The sequence below is a fragment of the Archocentrus centrarchus genome, chromosome 17, assembly GCF_007364275.1.
Source record: "Archocentrus centrarchus isolate MPI-CPG fArcCen1 chromosome 17, fArcCen1, whole genome shotgun sequence".
Taxonomy (NCBI): Eukaryota; Metazoa; Chordata; class Actinopteri; order Cichliformes; family Cichlidae; genus Archocentrus; species Archocentrus centrarchus.
This window is the reverse complement of record NC_044362.1, coordinates 13,231,296-13,258,033: the sequence shown is the minus strand read 5'-3', so window position 1 is coordinate 13,258,033 and position 26,738 is coordinate 13,231,296. Positions and strand designations below refer to the sequence as shown.

At 41.0% G+C, this 26,738-nt stretch overlaps 1 protein-coding gene across 1 annotated transcript; it reads right to left on the bottom strand.

Annotated features, from left to right (window-relative positions):
- Positions 1-490: 490 nt before the first annotated feature.
- LOC115796240 (rap guanine nucleotide exchange factor 4-like) lies at positions 491-26,738 on the bottom strand. Its single transcript, XM_030752549.1, has 30 exons — positions 26,615-26,738; positions 22,121-22,263; positions 20,230-20,318; positions 19,246-19,392; positions 14,410-14,482; positions 14,010-14,065; positions 11,610-11,716; positions 11,318-11,439; positions 10,687-10,870; positions 10,293-10,377; positions 9,710-9,770; positions 7,858-7,934; positions 7,194-7,340; positions 6,690-6,784; positions 6,457-6,542; positions 5,999-6,077; positions 5,306-5,456; positions 5,133-5,221; positions 5,023-5,050; positions 4,852-4,927; positions 4,210-4,356; positions 3,938-4,035; positions 3,595-3,720; positions 3,249-3,427; positions 3,026-3,116; positions 2,859-2,909; positions 2,219-2,306; positions 2,040-2,104; positions 1,867-1,921; positions 491-1,734 (listed from the first exon to the last, which is right to left on the bottom strand). The coding sequence occupies exons 1-30, from the start codon at positions 26,680-26,682 to the stop codon at positions 1,607-1,609; spliced, it is 2,991 nt and encodes a 996-aa protein (XP_030608409.1). The 5' UTR covers positions 26,683-26,738; the 3' UTR covers positions 491-1,606.

Below are 26,738 nucleotides of genomic sequence, written 5' to 3'. Positions count from 1 at the left end.
GATACTAGGTTCTCAGTGTGCAAATGTAGTATGTAGTATACAGGTCCTGTACAATACAAGAGTTTTGACCTCTTCAGTTATTCCTCTCCTCCATCATTTCTAGGAAATAGATGAAATCTCCACTCACCACAAGCTAAAGCCATCGCATTTGTCGTATTCCCAGGATCAGCTCTTTTCAGGTCCAGAAAAACACCCTGAGCAATTCCCACTGCAGTGCCTCCCTGTTCCTGCCTTTCACTTGTAAAGTTCACAGAGGTCACATGTAAGCAAAGGCCAATCTTTGTCACATCTTAGTTTTTGAAGCGAGACGTGGTGGTGTACAGTACCTGTCTTCAGACTTCAACCAAAGTCAAAGGTTTCACGGCAGGCTTCTGCAGTGGTGGCTGAAATATTTTGCTCTGGATTTTGACAGATCATCCAACATCATCTTTAAGCTCCACCACACACACACTAGAAATCACAGTCTGAAGAAGGTTACCAAACCTTAAAGAACTGTTAAATTAACTATTTTTATTTACAAGGCGGACTACACAGAGTACAGTTACAGGCTGCTTTGGGAAAAGGCAGCTTCGCTGCAGTTCTCAACACACACCAGCACAGCGAAAGCTCCTGAGATCAAAGCAACATTAATGACACTTGTCAAGAACACACTCAAAATCTATACGCACATATACAAAAATAAAATTACATGGACTGAAAACAACTGGCAGAGATGATGAGATTTCCCCTCAAAGTGTAAATTAGACTCTGTAGCTGCAGTCAGTCCAAATTAAGACGTTGCACTGTTTAGATGTACAACTGACAGCAGTACATATCTGGGATGGTTTATACCTTTGGCTGCACCCTAATTCCAAATAAAACTCAAAATAAATACTACAGTGACCCACGTGAGCACTGCTGGTAATACCATTAAGGATTTAATCCAACTAATACTCTGTTAAGTAGGTTTAACGTGTCTAACTAATTAATGGACACTTATATTTACCTAATGGACATCAAATCCTACAGATTTTCAAAGGTCCTTATATACTTATTTAAATTATAAAGTAAATATGCTTTTAGATTTAATACTAATCAGGGTAAACAAAGAGTCTCGATGACTACAGTTTGTGGGGTTTCCTGTGTTTTCCGTCTATGAGTAGGATCATCAGGAGAGAATGGTTTGCTCTGCAGGCAGGTACAGTACTTTGTTGTAAACTAGGGCTCATTTGGGGTAGCACAACATTACAGGACACTGATAGAAATCCACTGTATAGAACACAAAGCCTATGAAGTTCAGACATGCAGGATATTGATTCACGTTCTATACATTACAGTTCTATCAGTTCTACATGTCCCAAACAGTAATAATTAGTACAATATAAACTGTCAGTCTGGCGACTGAGACACGGCGACAAGACAGCAGCTGAACAGCTTCTGTTTGTCCAGGGAGAAGAGGCTTTTCACGGCACAGTACAAGTCCTGAATAGTCCATAATAATGCTAAAGTCACTGAATGCTGCGAATTTGCTACTGCTGTGTTGATTTACTTTATCCAGGTAATGTGTGTGTGGCTTTCTTTTATGCTAACATCACAGAGAAGGCGATGATGGTGGAGGGTCTGGAGCTCATGTCCGCCGAGGCTCCAGCCGGTAGGAGAGCTGTGTCAGCGCCCTCTGGTTGTCAATCACGCAGAGCTTCCTAACGTAACCCCGGACCTCTGCCTGATTCTTGTTCGGCTGGCAAATGTCAGGATCTAATGTTAAAGAGAGATAAAGCAGAAAAAAAAACCAACATTTTTTTGATTTCAAAAGATTGTTTACAGTGTGTCTGCAAAGCCAGCAGATAAGAGGATAAAAGTGTGCTCATGAATAATAAGCAGACTTACTGAATGGTTGGCTTCTACAGTGTCTCACTTGTCGAATTGTGTTTGCTATAATACGCTGATGGGACAAGGACAAAACAGCTTTAGATATCATGCAAACGTGAATGAACAACACGACACTAAGAAAACTGCACGCATAAAACATACCATCTCTTTTTGCGTGCAAAGGAACTCACCATTTTCTCAAAATTGACCATACTGTCGATGAATGTCTTGTTGCCCTCGTGTGTAAATGTCATATCTGCAAAGAAATTAATTAAATTCAAATAGAGCACAACCAAAATCTTCCATCCTCAATAAGTACTTCCTATATGATACGTGATAAATGAAAGTCTGGCCCTATACTGGATCATACCTTTGAGAAGAAGTGGCACAAAGGGGATAATCGGTGGTTCCAGTTTGGTAACAGTAAGTCGGTAGGACCGGTGGTTTCTTGATGGGTCCTGTTGCCAAACAAATTACTAGTTTAAAGTATATTTAAAGATCATTTCACCTGCATAAGTTACAATCATTTTTTTCTTTAAAACAATAGTTGTTAATGTAAAAATAAACCCATAGTCCCCATCTGAGGACATTTTTTTTTTTTTACTAAATGTGTACGTTTAGTTTATATCAGATCCATCTAATCACAAATATCAAGGAGCTCAGGTCTCAGGAGGTTAAAGCAGTTCTGAAGACAAAAGAGGGCCCAACCCAGTATTAGCGAGGTGTACCTAATAAAGTGGCTGGTGAGTAAACAGCCATGCAGTTAATTTTGCCCACATTTTTTTGTGCATCTGTCACCAAGACAACAGGGGCGAACCTAGTTTTGTTCAGCCATAAAAACCAGAGTGATTCAACAAGGAACAACCGAAGCAGGATTAATCCAATGTGAGGGCCGGAGACTTATCTCAAAACCAGGCCAATATGAAACCAAAACTACAATATTAGCATTGCTGGATACAATTCAGAACTCATCCATAATGAGTTTCAACAGACGTGAAAATGAAGCTCACCATCATGTTCTCGAACTCGGCGTAGAACTTCTTAAACTTGGTGGGCAGTTTCTGTCAGTAAAAACAGTAACGAGAGACGTGAACTGAGAATTTAAGCAACAGCAGCATGCAGATTTGGTTTACAGTCTAACCGTTCATGGATTAGTTGGTTATTCAATAAAGTTTACCTCCCACGTCTGGCTCAGTCTGCTCACAGCCGGGTTGCTCATCCCCATGATGATAGCGAAGAATGAATTCAGGTTCTTAAATTCTCGACAGCTACAGACGAAAGCACACAAGCAGAAACTAAAGTGAGAACCACCAACATCAAGCTCACCTCCCTCTACTCTTTGCTAAAAAAAATACTCCATTCAGTGAAGTGTGTCACATTAACAGTCACATCCTCCTCACTGTGCGGCTATCTTGATGAACTTCTTGAGGAGCTGGACTCTCTTGCTGAGCTGCCCACAGAGGCAGACTTCAGTGACGACCCACAGCTGGACCTGGTTGAACCTCCTCAGGAACAGGTCTAGATTGGCCGTGGTTCGTTTAAAACTTTGGCGGCCAAACGTGTGGTAGAGCAGCTCGTGCTGTAAAAGAAGACAGGGGAAACAGAAAGAGCAGGTTTAGGTTTAATCCAGTTGAGTGATCCTGCCAGCCTGCATGGCATGTATGACTGCTGCAGAGGAAAGTATCTCCTCACACTGATTCTGAAAGTTTTCAAAACAGTGAATATGCACAAAGGTGAACAGAGTACCTCGTGAACACAGCTGAAGAGCTCCCAGTCAAACATTGTCATTTGATAAGCCAGGTCTTTGGAGCTCATCAGCTCAAAAGTTGACATGGAGCCCGCAGTGGGCCCCTCCTGGTCTGGAAGAGGAGTCTTGATGGGCACAGAAACAGGTTTAATTCATTTCTCTGCATATAAAACCAATATCTTCTTGCTCAGAGGATGCCTTTTCCTAAATACTAAGTGCATGTCATGTATACATTTTATCTCCATCATGATATATTCTCAATAAAGGCCTCACTCTAGGTGGTAATGTAATAATTTAATAGCGACACAATTCTTGTGCACAGAGGAAACATTGATCTCTTACCAGACTGCTGAGCTGCTCTCGAGGACAGGCAAATAATCTCCCATTGATGCTCAAAGTAGAAAACACTGACACATCATTAGGCTTCAAGATTTGTTTTTCTGTAACAACAATTGGGATGGATTAGCTTTCACAGCCACATTAAAGGCCATCATACGTAACCGCTTGTACTATGAAAACTTTAAATCCAGTTTCTTATTCACACAGTGCAGAGGATGCACGAAAGGTGGCTGATCTATGTGTGGATAATTCTGCAAGATAATCTGTCTTCTTACCACCGGCAGAGCTGAGGTGCACCAGCAGGAGCTCGTCAGTGGTGCCAAGTTTATCCATCACGGCGCTGATCACTTCTCTTCCCGTCGCTGCCACAGCAATCCTGATTGTAGTGTAAGTGTGATCGCTGCAGTACACCTTCAATAGGACTACACACGCACATGTGAAATTAATACAACGATATGGTATGTGACAGCTCCTGAGCTGCTCCTGATTAAACCAGTATAAGAGGAGGTAGGGTTATGGCTCTTGTGTTCTGCAGTTGTACTCTTCAATAAAATTTATCCTATAAGTTTGAACTCAAATATGTTGCACAGTTACCAAGATGCCTCTCGGCAGGCGACACAGCTAGAAGTTAACCCTACCATCTCTGTGTGAGTGACGACTGGCTCAGCGCGGCCAGCTGTCACACACATGAATGGCGGGAAAATAATCTTGTTGTGGAACTTTGCACAAAAGATGTGACAGAAGCTTATGGACAGATTGACAGCAAACACAACTGGCAGCACAATAGGTGGGGTACAGGAGTATTATTATTAAATCTGTCTTATGAAAATGGGAAAATCCACTTTAAATGGCTTATTCCGAGGCAACCTGGCAAACTGCTGTCAAAATGTCTTTTACGTTATGTGCACAGAACTTACTATCATCGTGATTTCTAATGGGCTGTTTCTTCTGCAGCCTTTCCTCCCCATTGCTGAACTGTCGTATTAGGGTCTTCTGTTGAATTCAATTATATGACAGCATGCAGATAATTATGATAAAGCCGATATGTGGACTATAAAATCCTATTACCAACTGTGTTACAGACATACCTTTTTTGCTGCTTTGGCCTCTTCGGAGCTACAAAATGTAAAAAGTGACACAATAAATGTGGCGTGCACATAAAACAGTGACAATGAACGTTCAGTCCACAGAAACATACTGCAATTTGACGACTTTCTCCAGGTCAGGCACCAAATCTTTCAGAGCTCTCAGCATCCGGGAATCATTGGATAGACTTCCGTACAACTCCTACAGAAACAGACCAGAAGAAGCGCTCAGACTATGCGGAGGATCTGGTCAATTTACTGCATTTGAAAGGCTGCTTGTGTTCACCTCCAGGAAAGAGACTGCAGCAGGTTCCTCTTGTAGCAGGTAGGTATGAGTGTTTGCCCAGCGCAGGGTCATAATCAGGGCTCTCCTTTTACTGTTGAGTGCATACTCCAACCTCTCCTGTTCAGAGCCAGGAGGAGATGCCGCATGGTAGGTGCACACAAGGTTAAAGGCAAATAGAAAAGCCCTGAAGCATGAATGCAAAGAGTCACACAGGTATGTCTATACCTCTCTATCTATATCTCTATCTAGAGTTCTGTTTGATAAAAAAAAAAAAAAAAAAAGCACCTGCACCTTGTAACCTGCTTTAGCTCAAATAAAGTGAGTTTCCACATGACTGATTGTAAAAAAATAAATAAATAAAAATCACGGCCTGTACTGAGTTTATTGCACAGTGCCACACTCGCTCTACAACAGCTTAGGCAAGAAACAAACTGTGCAACAGGGATTGTAACTTGTGACTAAGGTGTGGAGGGAACAGCTGGTCAGCTGCTACTTCAGCACTTCCATAAGCAGAAACTGATGTTTCACAATCTAAAAATGCCACTGGAAGCGCTGTTACATTACACGGCAAACAATGGAGAGAACTAGGTTTGTGCACCTGACACTAGGCCTGTTTTCTATAAACACACAGTTTATATAAAGCAGCGAGGAAATAAAGCATAACGAGGAGATAAATAAATACAAAAAGGATATTGTGCCAGGAGCACAGGGCACAGCTGGCTGTTGGGCATGAAGACACAGTGCATGAGGACAAAATCATCCACTGCTGGATCTGACACATGAGAAGAAAAACACAAGAATGCATTAATGCATTCATGCTGTCAGTACACAGCACTGTGTACTATCTTTGGCATTAAGACTTTGTGACTGTTATAAAGGACCAAGCCTAATCCTAAACGTGCTGTTTTAATCCTGTTTGTAACCATATTAGGTTAAAGTAAACTTTTTCAAACCAAATCCATGGACCATATCCCAATTAATTAGAGCAAAGATACTGAATTATTCATTTGTTTATAGTTCACATTGACACCCACTGTCATCATTTACACAATATTTTTTTAGTAGCTTGCAATATAGTATCCTTACAGCATATGACACAAAATTAATCTCCAGGACCATTCATTCAATCCAGCTGAGGTCTCTCTGGCTACCTGGCTCACTGTGATGTATGTCCATTCTCATCGTCTCCAAGAAGTGCTCAAGAATCTTCTCCGGCGTTCCTGATATCACAGTGTACCTGCCAAGGTCACAGAGCGTCACATAAAAAACAAACACTTCAAGTGAGAAAGAGAGAACTACAGGGACACTACGCATACAGGTTTTAATGTATTTTTAGGTATATCAGTACTGTATGCTGTGTGTACAGCCAAACACATACACATACTTTATGCTTCCCAGTGTGGAGGCTCGAGGACTCTTTTCTAACACCAGCACAGGCTGATCGTGCTCTTTCAAACGCACCGTGTTCGCTTCCACATCCTGTAAATACAATATGAAAACATGCGATACCATTAATCTGTCAGATGAGGGAGACAAACATCACGATGCAGCACCATAAAACATTATGATGCACTATTGGTTTAGACAGCTTCAGAGGATGATGCATATTTTCCCTCCCCTTGTTTCAGAAGCTGTTAAAGGGATTCTGTCTAACTTCCAGCTTGTACATTAAAGAATGCTGGCTGAGCCGTGACTATCTGAAAATAATGAATATTCATAACACAACCCCACTTCCAAAAAGGTTGGGTTGTTGTGTTAAATAACTACAGACACGTGTGCACCTGTATGTTGTATTATCTCTTCATTTATAAGCATTTGGGAAGGAGGAGGAGAGCAGTTACTGGTTTTATTGATCTTCAATCAGAATCAGGGATAACTGTCTGCCTACCCTGAGTATCCTGTTGAAGTCTTCCTTATCCACACGCAGGAAGTGACAGTTGTCCTCTCTCAGTACGATGGATGCAGCACGAGGTGAATCTGTAACCAGGGCCAACTTTCCAAAGTCATCACCTTCATGAAGTGTACACACCACACCCTGACATACACACACACACACACACACACACACAGATGCATGAATCCACATGTAGACAAATCTGCACCGAGACACAACGGGCTCAGACACACATCCAGTTTAAAAGCCATCTTAAGACCTGAAGAAAACTATCAGAAAGGACTGACACTGTAACACTGAATCTGAATCTTTGCATTTCTGTACATGTGTGCTCAATCTGCGTGCAGCGTATTTGTCTGTATAACAGTTGTGTGGTGTCAATTTGTGTGCTAGTACAATCCCTTAAGCCAGTTAATCACAGTGATGAGTCACGATGAGCTATGCAGAGTTTGCCAAACTCCACTGCTGGTGTTCCCCAGCCCTACAGGGAGCACAAAGCTGCTCTGCTCCTTGCAGATATGATGAGGTAAATATTTTAATCCACTGCATTCAGATTGAATATCATCAAATGAAATAGAAAACTAGAATAGCATTTATGTATCAATCAAAAGAACATAAGCAGGTAGCTGGATGGAGGCCTTCAAGCACACCCACACACCTTTCCATAGATAACCACATTAACAGAGCCCTTCAGGATGATGTACCATGATGTGCCTTCTTCTCCTTGGTTAAACACTGAAAGGTAAAGAAAACAAACCCACATTACCCCTGTATCCATGACTAGCGCACACATTCTGTGCAAGTGAGGGTTTCAAAGTGTGGGGCATGTCTCCCCTGAGGCTCAAAAGTAAGCAGAGGACTCTTGGAGTCAAATTACAAACACAACGCACTTATTTTTAAATTTAGACAGCACAGAACATATAATTTTCTCTACAGGGGTATAGTACAACACAGACTAATGAGTTAGCTGTCACAAAGATGGCTCTCTTTTAACCTAGCTAGATCACCTTGGTAACTTCTGCGGAGCATATAACCTGGTCAGGAGCAGGTTATATTTATTTTCAGTTTCAAATTGTCTCCAAGCACCACACTTTCACTGATACTTTATTTACAGCCCTCTTTAAGTATGATTAAAAAAAAAATTCTCAACTGAATGAATATGTTTTATATATGCAAACTGTTGAGCGGTACCTTACTAACACAGCAGAACAAAGCCCTGCAGTAACAGTGCAACACAGGTTGCACTGTTACTGTTGTCAACTGTTAGTGGTATTATAACAAAGTGGAGGTGACTGAGAATGACAGCAACTCAGCCACAGCCTGGTAGGCCACGTAAAATGATGAGGTCAGCGGATGCTCCCAACTTTGTGGGAACAGTTTGAGGATGGCCCCTTCCTGTTCCAACATGACCAGTGCACAAAGCAGGTCCATAAAAACATGGATGAGCGAGTTTGGTGTGGAAGAACTTGACTGGCCTGCACAGAGTCCTGACCTCAACCCTATAGAACACTTTTAGGATAAATTAGAGCGGAGACTGTGAGCCAGGCCTTCTCATCCAGCATCAGTGACTGACCTCACAAATGTGCTTCTGGAAAAATGGATTCCCATAAACACACTCCTAAACCTTGCAGAAAGCCTTCTCAGAAAAGTTGAATCTGTTCTACTTACAAAGGGTGGGCCGACATCATACTAAGAATGGATGTAACTCAGGTTCATGTGCATGTCAGACATATAGGGAGGAGAATATTTAAATCAAGCATGCAAAGTGATTTACTGTTTTTGACATGCAATTTATTACTAATTGTGCCAATATTTAACGTAGAAAAAACCCTTATGTCCTATTTTTTGTGCTTGATATTGAGACGAACTGACTGTGCCTGTGTTTAGAAAACAGCACAACTTTTGGTAAAACTAACCACACCCATTTGGGAATTGTGCTCATGTGCTTTTTTGTCCTATTTAGTAAATGTGGCCCCAAACGCACCTTTTTATGTGAGCACATATAGAGCTGGAAGCAGAGAGCCTGAGTTAACAAAGAAAGTTGATAACCAACGTTGTGGTACTGGGATATCACAATCAGATTGTAGGTTTTAGGCTTTGTTGAGCCAACTGATACCAATGGCCATGTTGAACTTGCTTCATAGTAAGCAGTAAGAAACTGAAGAATAAAGTTGCTTGCTACTTGCCTAAGACTCACTGAACTGTAGTTTTCTGCAGTAATAACGTAATCCACTGATGGCTGTCTGTACAATCACAAAGCAGCTGCTGAAAGATATACTGTATTACAATCAATAGTGGCAATAGGATTTTGAAAATTAATTAATGCCAACTTTTTTTTGTGCTGTGCTGTAAATATTTTGGAATAGGCTCAGAACACCTCATCAAAATGGATCTCTATTCAGCTGCCTCAGCTTGCTCTCACAGGGGACCCACAATGTCAGACTCTGAAAAAGCACTCTCCACTTTTTTACAGAAGGAAAAATGTATTCTGTGACAAATGGAAGACTCACACACAGTTCCAGCTTTTGCATGTGACTCAAATATCACAACGCTCGCCAGTTCCCTCTTCACCTGCAAACCAAAACAAACTGTTTCAAAACTCTCGGATTTTGCTGCAATGCAGGAAAAAAATGGGGGCAAAACAAGAAAATGCCCAGATCAGGGTTTTTAAGGGTTATCAAATGTGACATGAAAAAGTAGGTAAACTATTGCCAAATAAAGATGTACCTTTTCATCATCTTTAGTTATTACAGAGTTATTGATCGTATACTATGCATTTGCAACACAGCAATAATGAGTTTGCATTTAATGTAGTAAATGCAATCGTTACGTTTCTGTATAAAGCACAAAAAAAAAACACAACAACAAAAACAGTTCTGAAGCCAGCACGAATTGAATTACTTCTGCACATGGAGAAGCCCTGCGAGCACAGGACAGACTGAGCGCCCCACTGTTAAGATAAATACTGTAGTAGCTACTTCTTCCTCCAATTTTAACCACCAAAAGACTGCAACAAGGGGTTCTGATGTATAATGATGTATCCTTGGCAATTTGCACTGTCTCTTTAAAAGAGTGGCACACCAGCTGACTCACAGTGTTGGAGAGGTGAGCTAAGGCCTTGATGTGAAGCAGCTCGTCATAGATGATCTCTAGGTCGTCCCCTGTCCTCTGACCAGGCCTGCAGACACAAAGGGGCTAGTCACAATGCAGTCACCATGAAGATTTCATGCACGCACTTCACCGTTAACTGCACACCAGTAAAGTTACTCACGACACATTCAAAGACCTAAATAATGTTTTGAAAAGAGTCACGACAGATGACCTGGTCTGGAATTCTGGTTGGATATGATTGGGTTCAGTTAGCTAACTGGGTTCAATTAGCACAACAGGAAAAGCAACAGGAAAGGTAAACAAAGTAAGACACTGTCAGTGTTCTGCTTTTAATTTATTTTTAATCAGCATTTCAATAGTAAATAATAATACTGACGACTTCCTGAGGATCATGCGCAGCAGTGCATCAGGGCCAATCTGAGCGAGAAAGAGGATGGTCTCCGGCAGCTCTTCCTCACTTTCCCTCTTCTCCTCCTCACTAGGTAAAGGTGCGTCCTCCTCCTCATCATCAAGAAAACGGTAGAAGAGGTATTTGTCCTGGAAACCGAGCTCCTGGTCCACTGAAGAGCCGAGAGGCGCACACAGTCAAAGCACAAGTGTAAACGAATACAGATGAACTGTTTTCTCATCTCAGGCGTGTTCTTTGAATTTAATGACTTCAATTTATATTTTATATCCATGCTTGGAAACTCATTAATTCCTACTCTGGTATTCAGACAGAAACTCTCGCTGATGGTTGATGTTTTGATTGAAAACCCGCATTCCAGCTCCGAGTCAAACAGACACGTTGGTTTTAGGCTAAAATTAATTTACAATTCAAAGTTTCAATAACACTTTACTCTTTATTTACACACTGAACAATGATTTATACGGAGAGTGTGAATAACATCTCACAGCTTTCCAGCTGCTCTGAGGTTTGGGAATTGACTGTAGTATGTTATGATGTAAGGAACTGAACTTAACAGCATGCTCTCTGATGAGAAACACTGGACTTAAGGATTCCTTACCATGATTTAGCACCCCTTCTTCTAGTAGTGCCTGCCACATCCCGACAGCATGAGAGCGAGTGAGCACACAAGCACTCTGCAGCACCAGCCAGTCCACCAGCTCTGTGCCTACACAGCATTGTCTGCAATACACATGTAAACACATTGTTCAAATATTTACTGTAGGGATGCTGAAAATGTATTTCTTTTTTTTTTTTTTTTTTACTTGACACCACATCCAGAGAAAATTTCCCCAGGTGCTTACGTGCTCATAATTTTACACAAATACAAACAGAACTGCAGACCCATGTACCTGTATGTCTTCAGGTGGTACTTCCTGTCTCGAATCATGTGAGGGGCTCTGGAGAGGATGGCATTGCGGAGAACTTTTCCTGCTCTCTGCAGCTTCTCTGAGGGAATCTGCAGAACACAGGGAGGCCAGGTTAGGGAACCTCATTACAATATTTTTTTTTGTAAAATAGTAGGAAAAGGCTGCAATAAAAAATATGATTGTTCATTTTGTTGGTGCCGACCAGGAAAAATTTAGTAACTTGTAGAGCCTCGTTTAGCAGCCACACTCACCATCACATGTTTCCTCTAGCTTCTGTACAATGATGAGGAATAACTTTGGAGCATCACTCCTATAAAAACTGCTCCAGCTCATCAAAATTTATGGGATATCTTGATTAAACAGTCACAGTATCTCAGGTTGGATCAGACCATGGGTTAAATGTTTATCTCTGATTTCATGTAGCACAAAAGTTGAATTTATTTTTCCCAGCTTGGACTGCATGTGCAATAAATACAGGAAAAGTACGAATCCATGTGTTTCGTCACGATTTGGATAAAGCTCAGCTCAGGTTTTATGCCAAATCAATGCAAAAATAATTCCTGATAATTTGCAAACCTTTTCTTACAGCTTTATGCGAATGTGTGCATAGGCAGATTCTGAACCCTACTCACGTAGACTACAGCGTTATACAACACTCAAATAGTAAAACTATGTCAAAACACGCAGCACATACAAGCAGACACATTCTTTATAGACTACACCTGCATCACAGACAGCACACACACACGCGCACGCGCACACATGCACACATCTGCTTCTGAAAACAACAAAGGAAAGCATTTTAATTGGGCAGATGGGATCTTTCTTCTATGTGCATGCATTATCTCACATTAGCATAACTACAGAGCATCACAGCTGTGAGTCATCATCAGTCTCTCCTCAGAAAATACACACAGCTCCAAAATCCATTCTGGCACTCTGGTTCATTCACAAACATGAAAGTTAAAAACAGCTCAATATTATGACCCTGTGGACTGGGTTATTACATTTTCGCAAAGAAAAAATCAAATTACTTTCAGTTTCAAATATTAATTAAAGAAGTATTGCATTTATGAAAGATTTTGTGCCCTTCCATTAGGGTAAAAAGATGGTCAGAATGCAGAAAAGCTGATCTATACCAACTCCATAAAGATGGCAGTTTTGATTCATTTCAGTGGCTAAAAGAGGAATTCTCTCTCTCCCTAACACAGCCTTCTTTAGAAATCTCCAATTTTCTTAATCAAACATAAAGGATTGGGTAAAGTCTTGGCCCACACAGAAGTTTTTAATAAAATTATAATCTGGGAATAAAGCCATAGTTATAGATCACCTTCACCATACAGTTTCAGGTATGAATTTGAACAATACGCTTGATGGGAAGATGAAGGGAAGCTCAAATGAACACAGATAAAAAGCAGGATAGGTGGGAAGAAATGTGTACTGGACTACACCTGATAACCAACTCCAATGCAGGGAGGAAGGTCGATATGAGACTTTTCCGCTCACCAGTAATGGTGGTTATATAGCACAGTCGAGTGTTGGGCCACATACTGGTGAACACACATATTTTGGGCATGTCCTAGCCCAGGAATATTGTGGGAGAAGATATTGCAGGCACTCAAAGAGGTGTTCCACCAAATTTTGTAAAGGACCCAAAGGTGGCACTTTTGGGTTAAATACTAGAGGGCATTGAAGCAGCAATCAAGTGTATCATACTGAAGTTGCTCAACTTGTAACAACTGTTGAGAAGGTATGATAGATGGAATAAATAACACATTGCCTGAGACTTCAAAAAGATCTATTTATAAAACCATGGATGCTATGGTGATCCTCACTTAGTCCACTGATGAGATCACTTACAGATCCGAAACAGTACACATATCCACCAAATACACAGAACATTCTCATGCATATACCTTTCTTTCTTCTTTCCCTGATATTTTTGTTTTCTTGCAGACTTTCTGTAATTTTTCTTCTTTAAATACTTATTTTCATTTAATTTGTCTATTTAACAATTTCTCTGTAATCTACACGCATACTTTGGGAGTTTTGTTCAGTTATAATCATTATCAGGCTTTTATGTATCTACCTGTCAAGTTACAAATAGTATCTATGCAGCTCAAAAAAATGGGAAAAAAATGGAAAACTGAATCTGAACTGTACCTGTAAATGTGAATATAAATTTTGACATAAGTCGTGAGGCATTCATGAAAAAACAAAAATGAGGTTTTCCAGTCAGGGTCTGATGGTTTGGAGTTTTGTTAATTCGTGCTGTATGGACCTTAAGGCTGGGCCTGGTTCTCATTCTTCAGTTAAAGGATCAGTCACGCAAATCTAAGAACTTCATTTAGGTTCAAAGTGTGATCTGGAGGGAATATTTACCTTGTTGTGAGCTTTGTTTGCAGAGTCTGAATTCATGTTGTCTTTGTCTGTGAGTCCTGAGGAGGAAAAAAGAATGTTTAGTGCTAAAGCATAACAGGATGTTCTGCTTCACAAAGCAAAAAAAGTAATGTGGAAAAAAAGAAGCATAACCATCTTATATTTGCATATACACAATCTAGACTCATCTGTCATTTTAAAGGGTTTGCTCCTGCTTCCAGTTTTACCCATCGCACAGCCATCATTTGCTGTTTAGTGATCTTTTTTGTGCATCTGCTGCACAAATTCCAATTTACTACTTGTAATATTTTTGTACACATGAGCAGGTTCATTGACTAAACAATTTAAACTACATTCAGAGTGTCTTTTCTATTCCCGTGTGTCCATTTGTGCATCTACTCACTATCATTATTGGATCCACTCTCCATGGCTCCATAAGGAGGGGCCAACAGTGCAGCCAGGCTCTGACGATACTTCTAAAGGCAACGCACATCAGAGGTCACATCAGTCTTGAATACACATCTAGCAGTGCATCATCTATAAAGCACCAACATCTTTTAAACATCAAAACCCTGCTCCATCTCCCTCTCCAACGCGTACAATGTTACTTGACCACAAAAGCGCCACTCAAAACAAAGCCCTTTGTACAACCAAGATCATTTACATGCAGAACAACTAACATTATATAATACACACACACACACACACACACACACATATACAAACACAGAGCATATAAACAAGGGTTAGACTGCTTGATGTGTGCAAATGCTGTTCTTACAGTTTCACATTTTTGTAGCAAAGACTATGAAACACACAGCAAGAGTTTTTGTGTCTGAATGTGCCACTGCTCTTCTGCAAGGTCATTATCAAGCAACCCATGCCTTCTGATGACTGCCAGGAACACACATACACACACACACACACACACACACACACACACACACACACACACACACACACACACACACACACACACACACACACACACACTGGAAGAGAAACAGAGAGAGCATCTGTTTGACCTAAAGACACAAATGCTCCCCTCTCCGTGTTTTTCTTGCACAGACACGACCTAGAAGACAGTGAAGCGAAAACATTTCATGTCAATAGTAAAAATACACAAGGTGATTCCAGGGAGTTTCATTCTGTGAAAAGACAAAAAAACTACACAAGCCAAGATTACAGTAACACAGTGCATGGCCCCCATGCACACTACAGACTAGACACAGCTAAAGTCAAGGAGTCCAACTCACCTGAGGTAACACACTTAGCTGCCTAATAGTGAAGGGACTGAAACCCCAGAGAGCTGCCCCTGCTCCTTTACAACTCACACACACGCCATCCGGATAGCATCCTGCTCGAAACAAGCTGCTCCCTTCCTTTCTTTTTGCCTCTCTCTTCCTCCCTTCCACTCACACAGTCGCCCCACTGTCTGTCTCCGTCTCTCACTCGCCCTCTCTCACTGTGATCACGCCAAGAACCAAGCCACTTTTCTCTCACAGGTTACCGGGGTGATTCGAGTCTCTGTATTACTGAGCTACTCTAGAGTGGGGGGGGGAAGGAAGGAGGCTGGCAAAAGAAAGATGGCCAATAGAAGACAGGGGAAGCTGGCATTAGGAATGCAGAGCAGGTGAAAAGGGACACAGGAGTAAATCAGAAAAGAGAAATAAAGTCTAAACTAACCAATTATTAGCAGCTATAAAAGCATATTTGTGCATATTTGTCAGAGACAACAAGCTATTTCCCATTCACACACTGTTTTTGATCTCAATTTTACTAGAATTATGGAGCAGCGCTTTTTTTTCTTTCATCCTTTTATCAAACACATGACTTTATTCATCCTGTAGCTTTCTAGTCTCCAGCACAAGCACATGCACACAAACTAGTCCATGCACACGGGCACACACAGGGGCACACACATAAAACACAGAGCCGGGTAAGATTAAAAAAAAAAGGCAACAACCTCAGGCTATGTTTTCTGTTTTATATCCACTGTCTTAAAATAGACGGCCGAGAGGGAGTCCGAGTGCACTTAGTCGACAAACAGACACACACACACACACACGCACGCTACTAGCTGAATAATAAGATGGCACACATGCTTTAATAACCAATTATTGTCTTATCTAGGTCTCACGTGTTCCTGTAGCATAAAATGGAGAAATCACATTTCAGTAAATTGAATTTCTTTTCATCTATGATCACGCTGAAAAGGTCTTTTTTGTTCATAAATTAGAACAATCTGACTGATAAATATTGTGGTCTGAAGTTCCTTAAAAACAAGACGCACTTGGCCCCAAAAAAACTACTGTTTTCCTGCAATTACTGGACGGAGATGAGAACCATAGTGTGCAAGTAAAAATACTAAAATAGTGTATGTGGTGAATGAAAACTGGGCTTTTACAAAGTAACCACCTGTCAGACCAAAGAGCAGCTCAGACCACACAGTCTCTCATTGTGACGTCGGATTGAAGTGCTCCCCGGCTCTGCCACGACTTCCTCTCTGAGTGAGACAGTGAATGGAGTTTGTAACTCCAACAAGGAGGCCCACAGAGAGGCATCTACTACAATGCCAAATCTCTCAGGGCCAAAGCTGTGTGAGCGCTTACACTAGCAGTTTGTACACTAACTCACTGCAGCACGCGGTACATCAGCTGACTGTGAGCCTTTCAAAATGAGTTGTGTTGTCCAATCCAACTCAATCTCATTCATTTATGAAGCACATTTAAAACAACAAAGTTGACCAAAGTGCCGTACATGAAAAGGAAGGTTACACAATAAAAGATGCACCATACACATGCACACATGTCCACACACATCAATAGATCTATCTGAATGATCACAAAACTGTAAGAGACAATGAAACAGCCTAAACACCTACAGCTCCCACTCTGGGTTGAAAGTCAAAGATTAAAAATGAGTTTTAAGGTGTCATTTAAAAATATGTTGCAATGGGAGAAGTTGAGCCAAAACACCAAAGGATGTTGTCATTCAGTATTACAGTTGATGAAAGTTCTGTGTGCAAAATACCATCTTGCACATAGAACTATAAAACAATATTGATATTAGGTATACAGTACTATGCAAAAGTCTTGAGCGACCCCTGATTTCTTTATATTTTGTTAGGAAAATGGGAAAGAGGTGCAGTGATTTATTAAAATGTGCAAAAATATATGGATGGAATATAAGGCCAAAACAGAGTTTAAAAAAGTCTAACAAGCTTGAAAGTCAATATTTGGTATAACAATCTTTAATGGCCTGAACTCTCTCAGGCAGATTCTTGTCATTTCTCTCAGTAGTCTTTGGAATAGCTCTCCAGGCTTCCCTAAGGAGATTCAAAGCTCTGGATGTCGGCTGCCTTTTGTTCCATTCTCTGTATGGGATCATCACCATGCTGAAAAATGAAGCCGTTGCCAGTCGCATGTTTTCAAGATGGTATCACATGGTGAATCAATGGCTGAAATGCAGAGCCTCCACCATGTTTTATAGATGGCTGTAGACAATTACAGTCGTACCTCTCTCCTGACCTCCTCTGTACATATGATGGTGATTTGCACCAAAAATTTCAAATTTGGATTTATCACACCAGAATATCTGTTGCTACTGATTTTCAGTCCAGTTAGTATAATGTGGCATACCTCAGTCTTTTCTCCCTGTTTCCCTTCCTTAAGAATGACAGCATCTTAAACATCCCTTTTGACCCTGTAATTTTCATACCTGATGTGTTCTCTGATCACCTCACACTTGACCAAAGGACTCTGCTACATATCCTTCTAATGACAGCCAGGAAGATGATTACAGTCAACTGGATGAAGCCCGACCCACCAAATATGGATCACTGGACACAGAAAATTAAGCATGTATATATAATGGAAAGACTAACTGCCCAACTACAACTGAAAGCTCAGAGCTTTGAAAGACTGTGGAAGCCTATTGTGACTTTTCTTAATTAAGGTGCATATTTCACTGGCCTGCCTCTCTGTCTGTTGTGTTGGGTTACCTGTCCTACCTTACCCTGCATGATGGTAAATGGAAATTTGGGATTCAGTGTACAAATAATGATGTGAAGCCCCAATTTAGTTAAAGTTAAAAAAAACACCCACTTGAGTGGAGAACTATTACACTCAAGACCACTTCACAAATTACAAAACAGTCTTGCTCCTTATATAAAGAAATGAGGGGTGGCATTTGTAAATATCACTATTATTTGCCTTACCTAGTGTAAAGCCTCTTGTGCATAACTTTTTTTTTTAAATGTCCAAACATATCCGTCTACCTCACTTTCCATGATTAAAAGCTATATTTAAAGTGAGACTTATTTATCATTATCACCTATCATTTAGTTACTAAAAACATTATATTCCTACATCTATGGACAGACTGATAGCTACAGCCTATCCTAGCTGACACTGGCCAAAAGGCAGGGTACATCCTGGACAAACACATGAAGACCAACAACCACACTCACATTCACACCTCTTGACCTAATGTTCACGTCTTTGGACTGCGGTAGGAAGCCAGCGTATCTGAAGCGCATCCATCCAGAACATGCAAATTCCACACAGGCTGTGTGGTGAGGTGCCAGCCCCATATTCCTACAGATTCCTACAGATTAGGAACGCTGAAATTATTTTCTTAAGTAAATAAATCACTTTAAGGGGAAAAACATCCTCTGAAAACGTAGTCAACGTCTTTTGGTTTCTTAAAAAAAAAAATGTGCTTAGGCTTTTGTGTTGATGCCTCACTGGAGAAATGTGACTGTGCATCCGAGACAGAAAACTGTACTTCATACATACTAAAACAGATCACTGAATTAGGCCCTTTTGTTTCCAGCTTTGTTATTGCAGGAGTCTGTGTAACCTGCTTAAATATAAAGTTAAATAGCATTTTTATATATTTTTTTTATTATATTTTAGTTTGAGAACCCAAAACTATTATGCATATAAATTAAAGATATGTACTTATTCAAACAGATTCATCCATCTACACCACCTTAATGCCATTTAGATTACTCCCTCCCTCCCTCTCTCTCTCTGTACATTAAACAGCTTATTGTCCAGTTAACTGAGGTGTACAACTAATAGGCGGACAAAAAGGCACCATAATGATGGACAGCCCTCTTGTGGTTAAAAACACAATTACAGTAAAAGGTTGTCTCAGAGTTGCAGTCTCAAAAGCGAAGCTCTTTCCACAATGCAGTTCATGCAGAATCACGAAGTTCCATCTCATATCACACCTCCCAGAGGGTCTTGAACTCCCTCTGTTCGATCCGGAGCAGCTCACTGGTCTCTCTGCTGACAATGGTGGCGTGGCGCGGCGTGTTGTCCAGGATGGACTCCCCGAAGGCTGTCCCAATCCCCAGCGTACAGATTGCGACTGCATCCTGCACACAGACATGATGATATTTTTTAAAGTGCTGCAATAACAGACAGTGAGTCAGTGTGTGCAGCATAGTGAATCCCCACAAAGAGATTATACAGCCGTAGCTATAAGCAATATACATAAAATTTCTTTGATGAACTCAGACAGACATGGGAAGCAGACAGATTAATATGTGCAAATTAATGCAAATAAATCGAAATATGAGGAACTGCTGTTTACTGTAAGATAAATATCTCTTGGTGCTGTATATAATTGGACAGGCTAGCGGCAAGCAACACGCACACACACATTCGGAGCTCACTGATTCAAACAAATACAGTGTTTGCTATGGAAACCTTTTCAGCTGTCCAAACTGACATTTCAAATATAGCCACAGAAAGTAGGCCACCAATGGCACTTTAGGGCTACATACATGAAAAGGACATCTCACAATGGAGGGGCTTCTTATCGCCGTCTTTCATTCGAGGCAAATCCGCTCTCTCTCTCCTCCCACACGTCATTCTTCTCCACTATATGTAAAGCATAACTCTATTTCCACACCCTCACAGCGAGGGTACAAAGTGAAGAGGAAACCACGATTCTCAGTGATTTCTGTGGCAGCTTTGCTCTGATATGTTTAGGCAGGGAGACCCAAACATGAGGGGCGACTGCAGAGCAGAAAGGGTTTTGAGAGAGAAGGTTATGATAGAAAATATAGAAGAGAGCGCTGGGAAATATCAACCGTGAAAGAAATGTGTCTCCATAAAAATAGGAAGGCGATCAGATAATCCAGCAGCATCCAATTCATTATCCATTCGTGATTCCCAATTTGACTTGAACTTTATTGCATGACTCTCACCTGGTGGTTGGCGGTTTCTGACACTTTGACATCCAGGGAGCCGGAAAGGACTGCATACCAGCTGGTCCCAATGTCTCCCTGTCGAAACACTGCATACAGTAAAATACATTAAGCCATATTACGAGCTGATGAAAAACATTAACTAAGACAAAGGCACTCATAAAAACATGCCCCGCCATAACCGAATACACCACAAACACTGCTGTTTAAAAGCGACATCAGCCTAACTGGTCTTTACGAATGTGTTTTGAGATGATGGTGAAACAGAAATGTCACCATTTCAAAAATAATACAAATGCAATTACAAAGATAATCCTTTTTAAATATTGCATCTTTAATTGGAAATAAATTTGAAATAAAATAAAGCAAACACTTGTAGCAAAGGTTTAGTGTTATAGTAGCTATATTAATCATAGTCTTGATTTTGTTATTTAAACTCATTAAAAGTGAGGATTTGCTGCTTTTCCTCATCACACTACTGAAAGTACTTACTGGATATACAGATAGGTCACAGTTTGTGTAGTTTTGCCTCTGTACACCAACACGGTGGATTTTAAATCAAACATGATGTGATTGAAGTGCAGACTTTCATCTTTAATTCAAGGGATTTTATAAAAAATGGAATTAACTGTTCAGGAGTCCTCTGTTTTCAGAGCCTGATCATTAATTGGGCAAACTAACATTGTTTTAAATATAAGGATTTTTTTTAATACTTGGATGAAAAGCATTTGCAGTCAGCGACTGTCTGAAGTCTAGAACCCATGGACATCACCAAATGCTGCTTTTTTTGTGGGTCTCTGCCTTCGGTTTTGTCTTCAGTAACTGAAAAGCTGCTCTGTTGGGTTGAGATCAGGTGACTTTACTTGGCCACTGAAGAATATCCCATTTATTTATTTATGTTGCCTTGAGGAACTCTCATGCTTCTTTTGCAGTTTGCTTTGGATCATTATCCATTTACACTGTGACGCGGTGTCTGATCGGTTTATTGCAGTCCTTTCCACTTCATAATTCATCCTGCTACTTCTATAAGCATTCACATCATCAATACATACTAGTGACCTGGTTGCCCATACTATAATATTACCTCCACCATGTTTGACAGATAGGGTCCTTTGGATCATGAGCTGTTTCTCTTTTTCCATTCTTCTCTCCACCCATCATTCTGGTGCACGTTCATCTTGGTTTCATCTGTTTTAGATCTTTTCCTGTTCTTGAATCAGTGGTTTACACCTTGTTTATTTTTTTTTATTTTTTTTATTTTTTTCAACATTGATGGCCTCCCTCACTTCCACTGATATCTCTTTTGATATAATGTTTCATCTGAGATGAACTAACATGAACAGACACCTCCTGGCCATGAAACTGCTTGTCAGTCAACTGTCCACTTATTTTTGAGCCTCTGAAAAGGGGAACCGTGTACATAAAAAGCTGCAATTCCTAAACAGTTGATGGCATGATATTCTTGTAAATATCGCTGAATTAATGCTGCACTTCAATCATATATTAATTGAAACTGACTGATTTGAAATCCACTTTGCTGGCGTGCAGAGGCAAAAATTATTTAAAAAATTGTCTCCGTGTCCAGAAAAACATAGACCCAACTGTAAAGTAGCCCCATGCTGGGTTCTGAAAAATTCTAGCTAATTTATATGCAAAAAGTTTTTTTTAAATATAAACTGACAGTTCAGTCATTAATGCAAACATTGTAATCATTCAAAGAAATGGTTACAATGTTTTCTCTCCTTAACAGAGAGAGAAAAAGGTATATGATATACTGTTTAATCATGTCCTCCTATCCTGTAGAGCCTGACTAATCTTAACACCATTATAAGCATCAAAAACATCATTTTAAATTCCTGTCAGTATTGCATGTGAATGGGCATGTACATACACGTGATGCCTTTCTCCAGGCATTCATAAAAGGCACAGGCGCAGATCTGCAGTAAGAGCGGAGGTGGGAACCTCTGGAAGGCTTTGACTTCTCTTAGTCGGGTCAGAATAATATCCACATCCTCTCCTGAGCGTTCCGAAGGCCTGTGCAGAGGAAGAGCCATTTAAACCCCCATGAAGCGCATAAGTGGTTACACAAAATAGATTCTGCATGATGTAAATTATTATCTATCTCATTCAGGTCTATTTCGGTCTGAAGGATAGTAAATCAATCAAAATCCTGCAGCACCCTTTGATTAGCAGTCGCAGACTTAAACGTGAAAAAGCAGCAGTATTACCCTTTAAGTAAGAAGGCAGTTCTATTGTTATAATATTATCTATGATTTTTTCTTTATTTTTTTTTTGTATGCAAGCATGCTGTCTCCGTTGTTCTTCCTGGTGTCTTAGTGATAACAGTGAAGAGCTGCAGGCACCGTTTCTCTCAGCTCAGGCCTCCCACAGGCTGTTGATGTAAGATCTCATTTGTACTGCTGCTGTTTCTAATACGCTTAAATCTGAGCACGCACACACACACACACACACGCACGCACACACACACACACACACACACACACACACACACACACACAAGCCATTGTTGGACATCTAAGCGAGCGCATACACATGAGAACACACACACACACACATGGAGAAGTTTGATCTGCGAGCTTAAACAGTCTGTTCTGAGACATGGTGGTGCAAAAATACCAAGCCAAAATGTCTCGGAGTAACACACACACACACTGCACTTAGCACCATTCATTCACTTATTTTGCCTTTTTTTTTGCCTGATAGTGACTCATCCTTGCACGTGTGTGCGTGTGTGTGTGTGTGTGTGTGTGTGTGTGTTCATACAGAATCGTTAATGCACTGTGGGCTCTTCCTTCACAGAAGAGAGGCTGTCTATCCCCTCTTCTGCTTCATCTCCTTCCTCTTCCCTCGCTCCCAGCTCTCACCCCTTTTCCATCTGCATCTTCTAAAAACCTTTCGCTAATCTCCATCTATTTTTCTATTCCTCCTCTCTCAAGACTTGCCCGTTTCAGAACATGATAGGCAAGACTGAATAGAACAAATGTTACCCATTTTCTCCTTTTCATTAGTGGCATAGTTTTCTGGTGCATTTAGTCCCATCACTCAGTCACATACCAAATGCCCTATTTATGCCTTTACTTCTCCTCTGCAAGCTCAAAGGTAGCAATGACTCCCACTTTCTTCACATGTGCATATGTATAGTAATAAACGCCAACATATTTGTGCCCTGAAGCAGTGAAATGGCCCATGTGCCTGGGAAGGTTTGCCATGATAAACACAGATTAAGGGCTGCATATCAGCCACGTTCTCAGAGCATTTAAAAGTGCTTTTTTTTCCCCTCTCTCTCACTGTCTTTTTCTCTTTCTTTTCTTTCCTTTTTTTTTTGGTCTCTGACTCATCCACCTACAGCTTGTGTTTTGGCCCTTGGTGCTCTAACAGAGTGTCATATATCCCAGAGTAGGCTGGGTTAATGGTTGAGACAGGTGGACTCCCACACACTACAATAGGGACAGACAGGGAGGTGAGCTCTGCAGGGTTGAATGGGTAATACAAGCGCCACCCTTTATCTATTTGTCTACAGTAAAACTGTTAGGATCTGTCCGTTACTGTCCCCTGGTCAAGTCCTCACTCTTTCCCTTTTTTCCGCTAACCTGTGCTTGCTCACTCACTTCCTGTCGAGAGGAATCTGCCTCCCCCGCTGGTGAGAGACGAATGTGACCTGAGCGTTGTTCACCTTGTATCACTCTCCCGTCGTGTCTCTCTTCGCTCTTCCTTGACCTCTTTCTTTTCTCAGTCTTCCCCACTCCCTCCCCCACTCTTCATGTCAGCAGAGATCTCAGCTTTCAAGCACAAATTATGGCGAAACCCACAGACGCACACGTGTGTGCACACACGCGCACACACAGAGGATTAACAAATTGACCGGCATGACACACTGAAGACAAAAATCAAGAGACAGCAGAAGGCTCTGCAGATTGTTTCAGGAAACATCCATCTGGAAAAAATCCACTGTTCACAGACAAATAAATCAGAGGTTGATCTGTGGCAGCCTGTCAAAGTGTCAGACAGACTCAAAACAAACAGAATTATTCAGCTGGCGGCTTGATACATTACTGCAACACAGATTCTGTGACTGTATGCAAGAAGCTTTTTTAACACCAACCTACATCACCACTAACAATCAGAGATGCTGTTAAATCACTGAGTACCATAAATCCTGCTCACTTTGCATTCAAATGACCAATTACAATGAAAAGTGACTCATCAAGCTTTGAAAGATTTGCAAATCTTGCCTACATAATCCATGCATTCATACCTTTCACCCATAAGGAAGTGCTTCTTCTAAGACGTACTACTTTGCTACGTCATCCTAGTGCCCCACAATAATATTTTCCTGTAGTAAAAAGACATTAAATATAAACTTGGATCTGGCTTGGTGCTGCGTGTACATTGAGTGTACCATCTATTTAATGGCTGGGTCAACAGAAAACAAAACAAATAAGATCTTATCCCACATATTTCACAGCCACTGGCAATAAATGTCTTCGGCCAAATATATTACAGACAGTCATATCTTAACCTCTGCCTTTCTTTCACCTTCCTCACCTCCCCGCCTCTCACTCTTCACTTGCTCACATCAACAGTTACTATAGATGAAAGCTCCCAAACACACATACACACACAAACATACACACACTGCTGGATATTGATTGAATAAGAGGTGGATAGCTTAAAAGCACTGAGTGCTCTACAATAAGATCGGCTCAGTTCCCCCTCTCTTTATGAGCGCCCAACTATCACTGCATACTGCTTGCTTTGAGTTTTATGAGATATGTGAGCAGCAGATGGACACACTAAACCAAAGTTGCAAACAGAACACCCTGTCTAACTAGCAAAAACAATTTGCATTAAAGCCGCAAGCGGCGATGATCGGGCCCTCGCACCCGGCGCGCATTTGCAATATTTCAGTGCTGGACCACCAAGCTCATGGCTTATGATGAGCAGAAGCCCTGTTAAGTAGGGAGTGGCTGTAATTTTGCAACCAATCACATCCTCCATTTGCTTTTATACCCTAATCACCAGACCACAACAAGGATCACACATTCTTTGAATTTTTATACAAGTATAAGCATAAGCATACTTTTACCAAATTTTACACATGACATGCAACTAAAACTGAAGCAACTGAACACTTAAAAATTTAAAAATTTTAGGTTTTAAATCACATTTAAGCAAAAAATGTTCAGTGTTTAAATGTGCCAGCATCTTGAGTGTGAATATTTGGTGTTATTCTGTCTTTTATAATAGCAAATCATTTATTTTACACTGTAAATCTGAAGATGCCACTTTGGCTTCTGGAAAATTATGAGACCTTTCTCATTCATTTCTGACATTTCGTATACCAACCAATTGCTTGACAAAATAATCCATGGAATAATGAATACTAATGAGTTACATTTGTTGTTAGGTATAATGCAATGTTCTCAACACCTCTATCAGTGACTAATAGCTGCATTTATGCATCCGGTTTTATTCCAGGTGAAGGATGAGGAGACAAGATGGTTGCTTCAGGTTGCCAATGGTTATGTGAGGATGTGTCAGATAGGTGTGTACAGTGTGCGTGGGTGTGTGTGCTGTGCTGTGCATGTCATATATGTCACTGCCTATGATCTACAGTAATTACTGTAGTGCTGCTCTTCATCTTGTTTATTTATTCAAGCCCTCTCCCTAAGCTTTTTCAACACAGTATGGCAGCTTTACTGTTAATTGGGCAGGAACAGTGTGGACTAAACGATTTTCTAATCACTACAGTTTTTGGATTGTTGAGCTGTTGATAGACAAACTGTGAATTGGATGTTCGGTTATTCTAATCTGTTCAGTCAGCACAGACTAACGTAGCCTCATGCAGCACTGTGACATTAATGGGAGGGGGGGGGGATCACTGCGTTGGCTGGCCTCTAGTATTTTTATTGGAATCACTAACATACACGCCACAGTTGTATTTTAAAAATGTATGGCTGTTTGATTCAAGCAGGCAGCGATAAACCATGTGCGTCTCATCAGGCATGCGGCGCAGAGACACCACAGTGAACCTCGAAGCCACCAACGCCTTTTTGACCGAAGAGATGCAAAAACGGGGATTTTTAAAAACGAAAGAAAGAAAAACGGTGTGTATTGTTATGAACTGCAGCCTTTACAACTGGGCGACAAGTGGTGTCTATTTAGTAAAATGACAGACAGCGATAATATACTAACAATGAGGCGTATCACGTTATTATTGCACAGTCACACACTGCACACGCAGCGATCACCGGTCCCGATTAATCACGTTGACGCGGATGAATGAAAGAGGGCTGAGACAACACCATCGTTGCTGTGTGGGGATGCGCGGCGTGGCACTGGGTCATGTAGTGCTTTCACCCACCTTTTGTCCAGGCAGCAGATCCACTCGGCCGATGGGGACGAATTAGGGGACGTCTGCACCGCGACCATCTTCCCCGGCTGTGTGCGTGTGTCACTGGACGCTGGGATGCTTACCGGAGGATGGT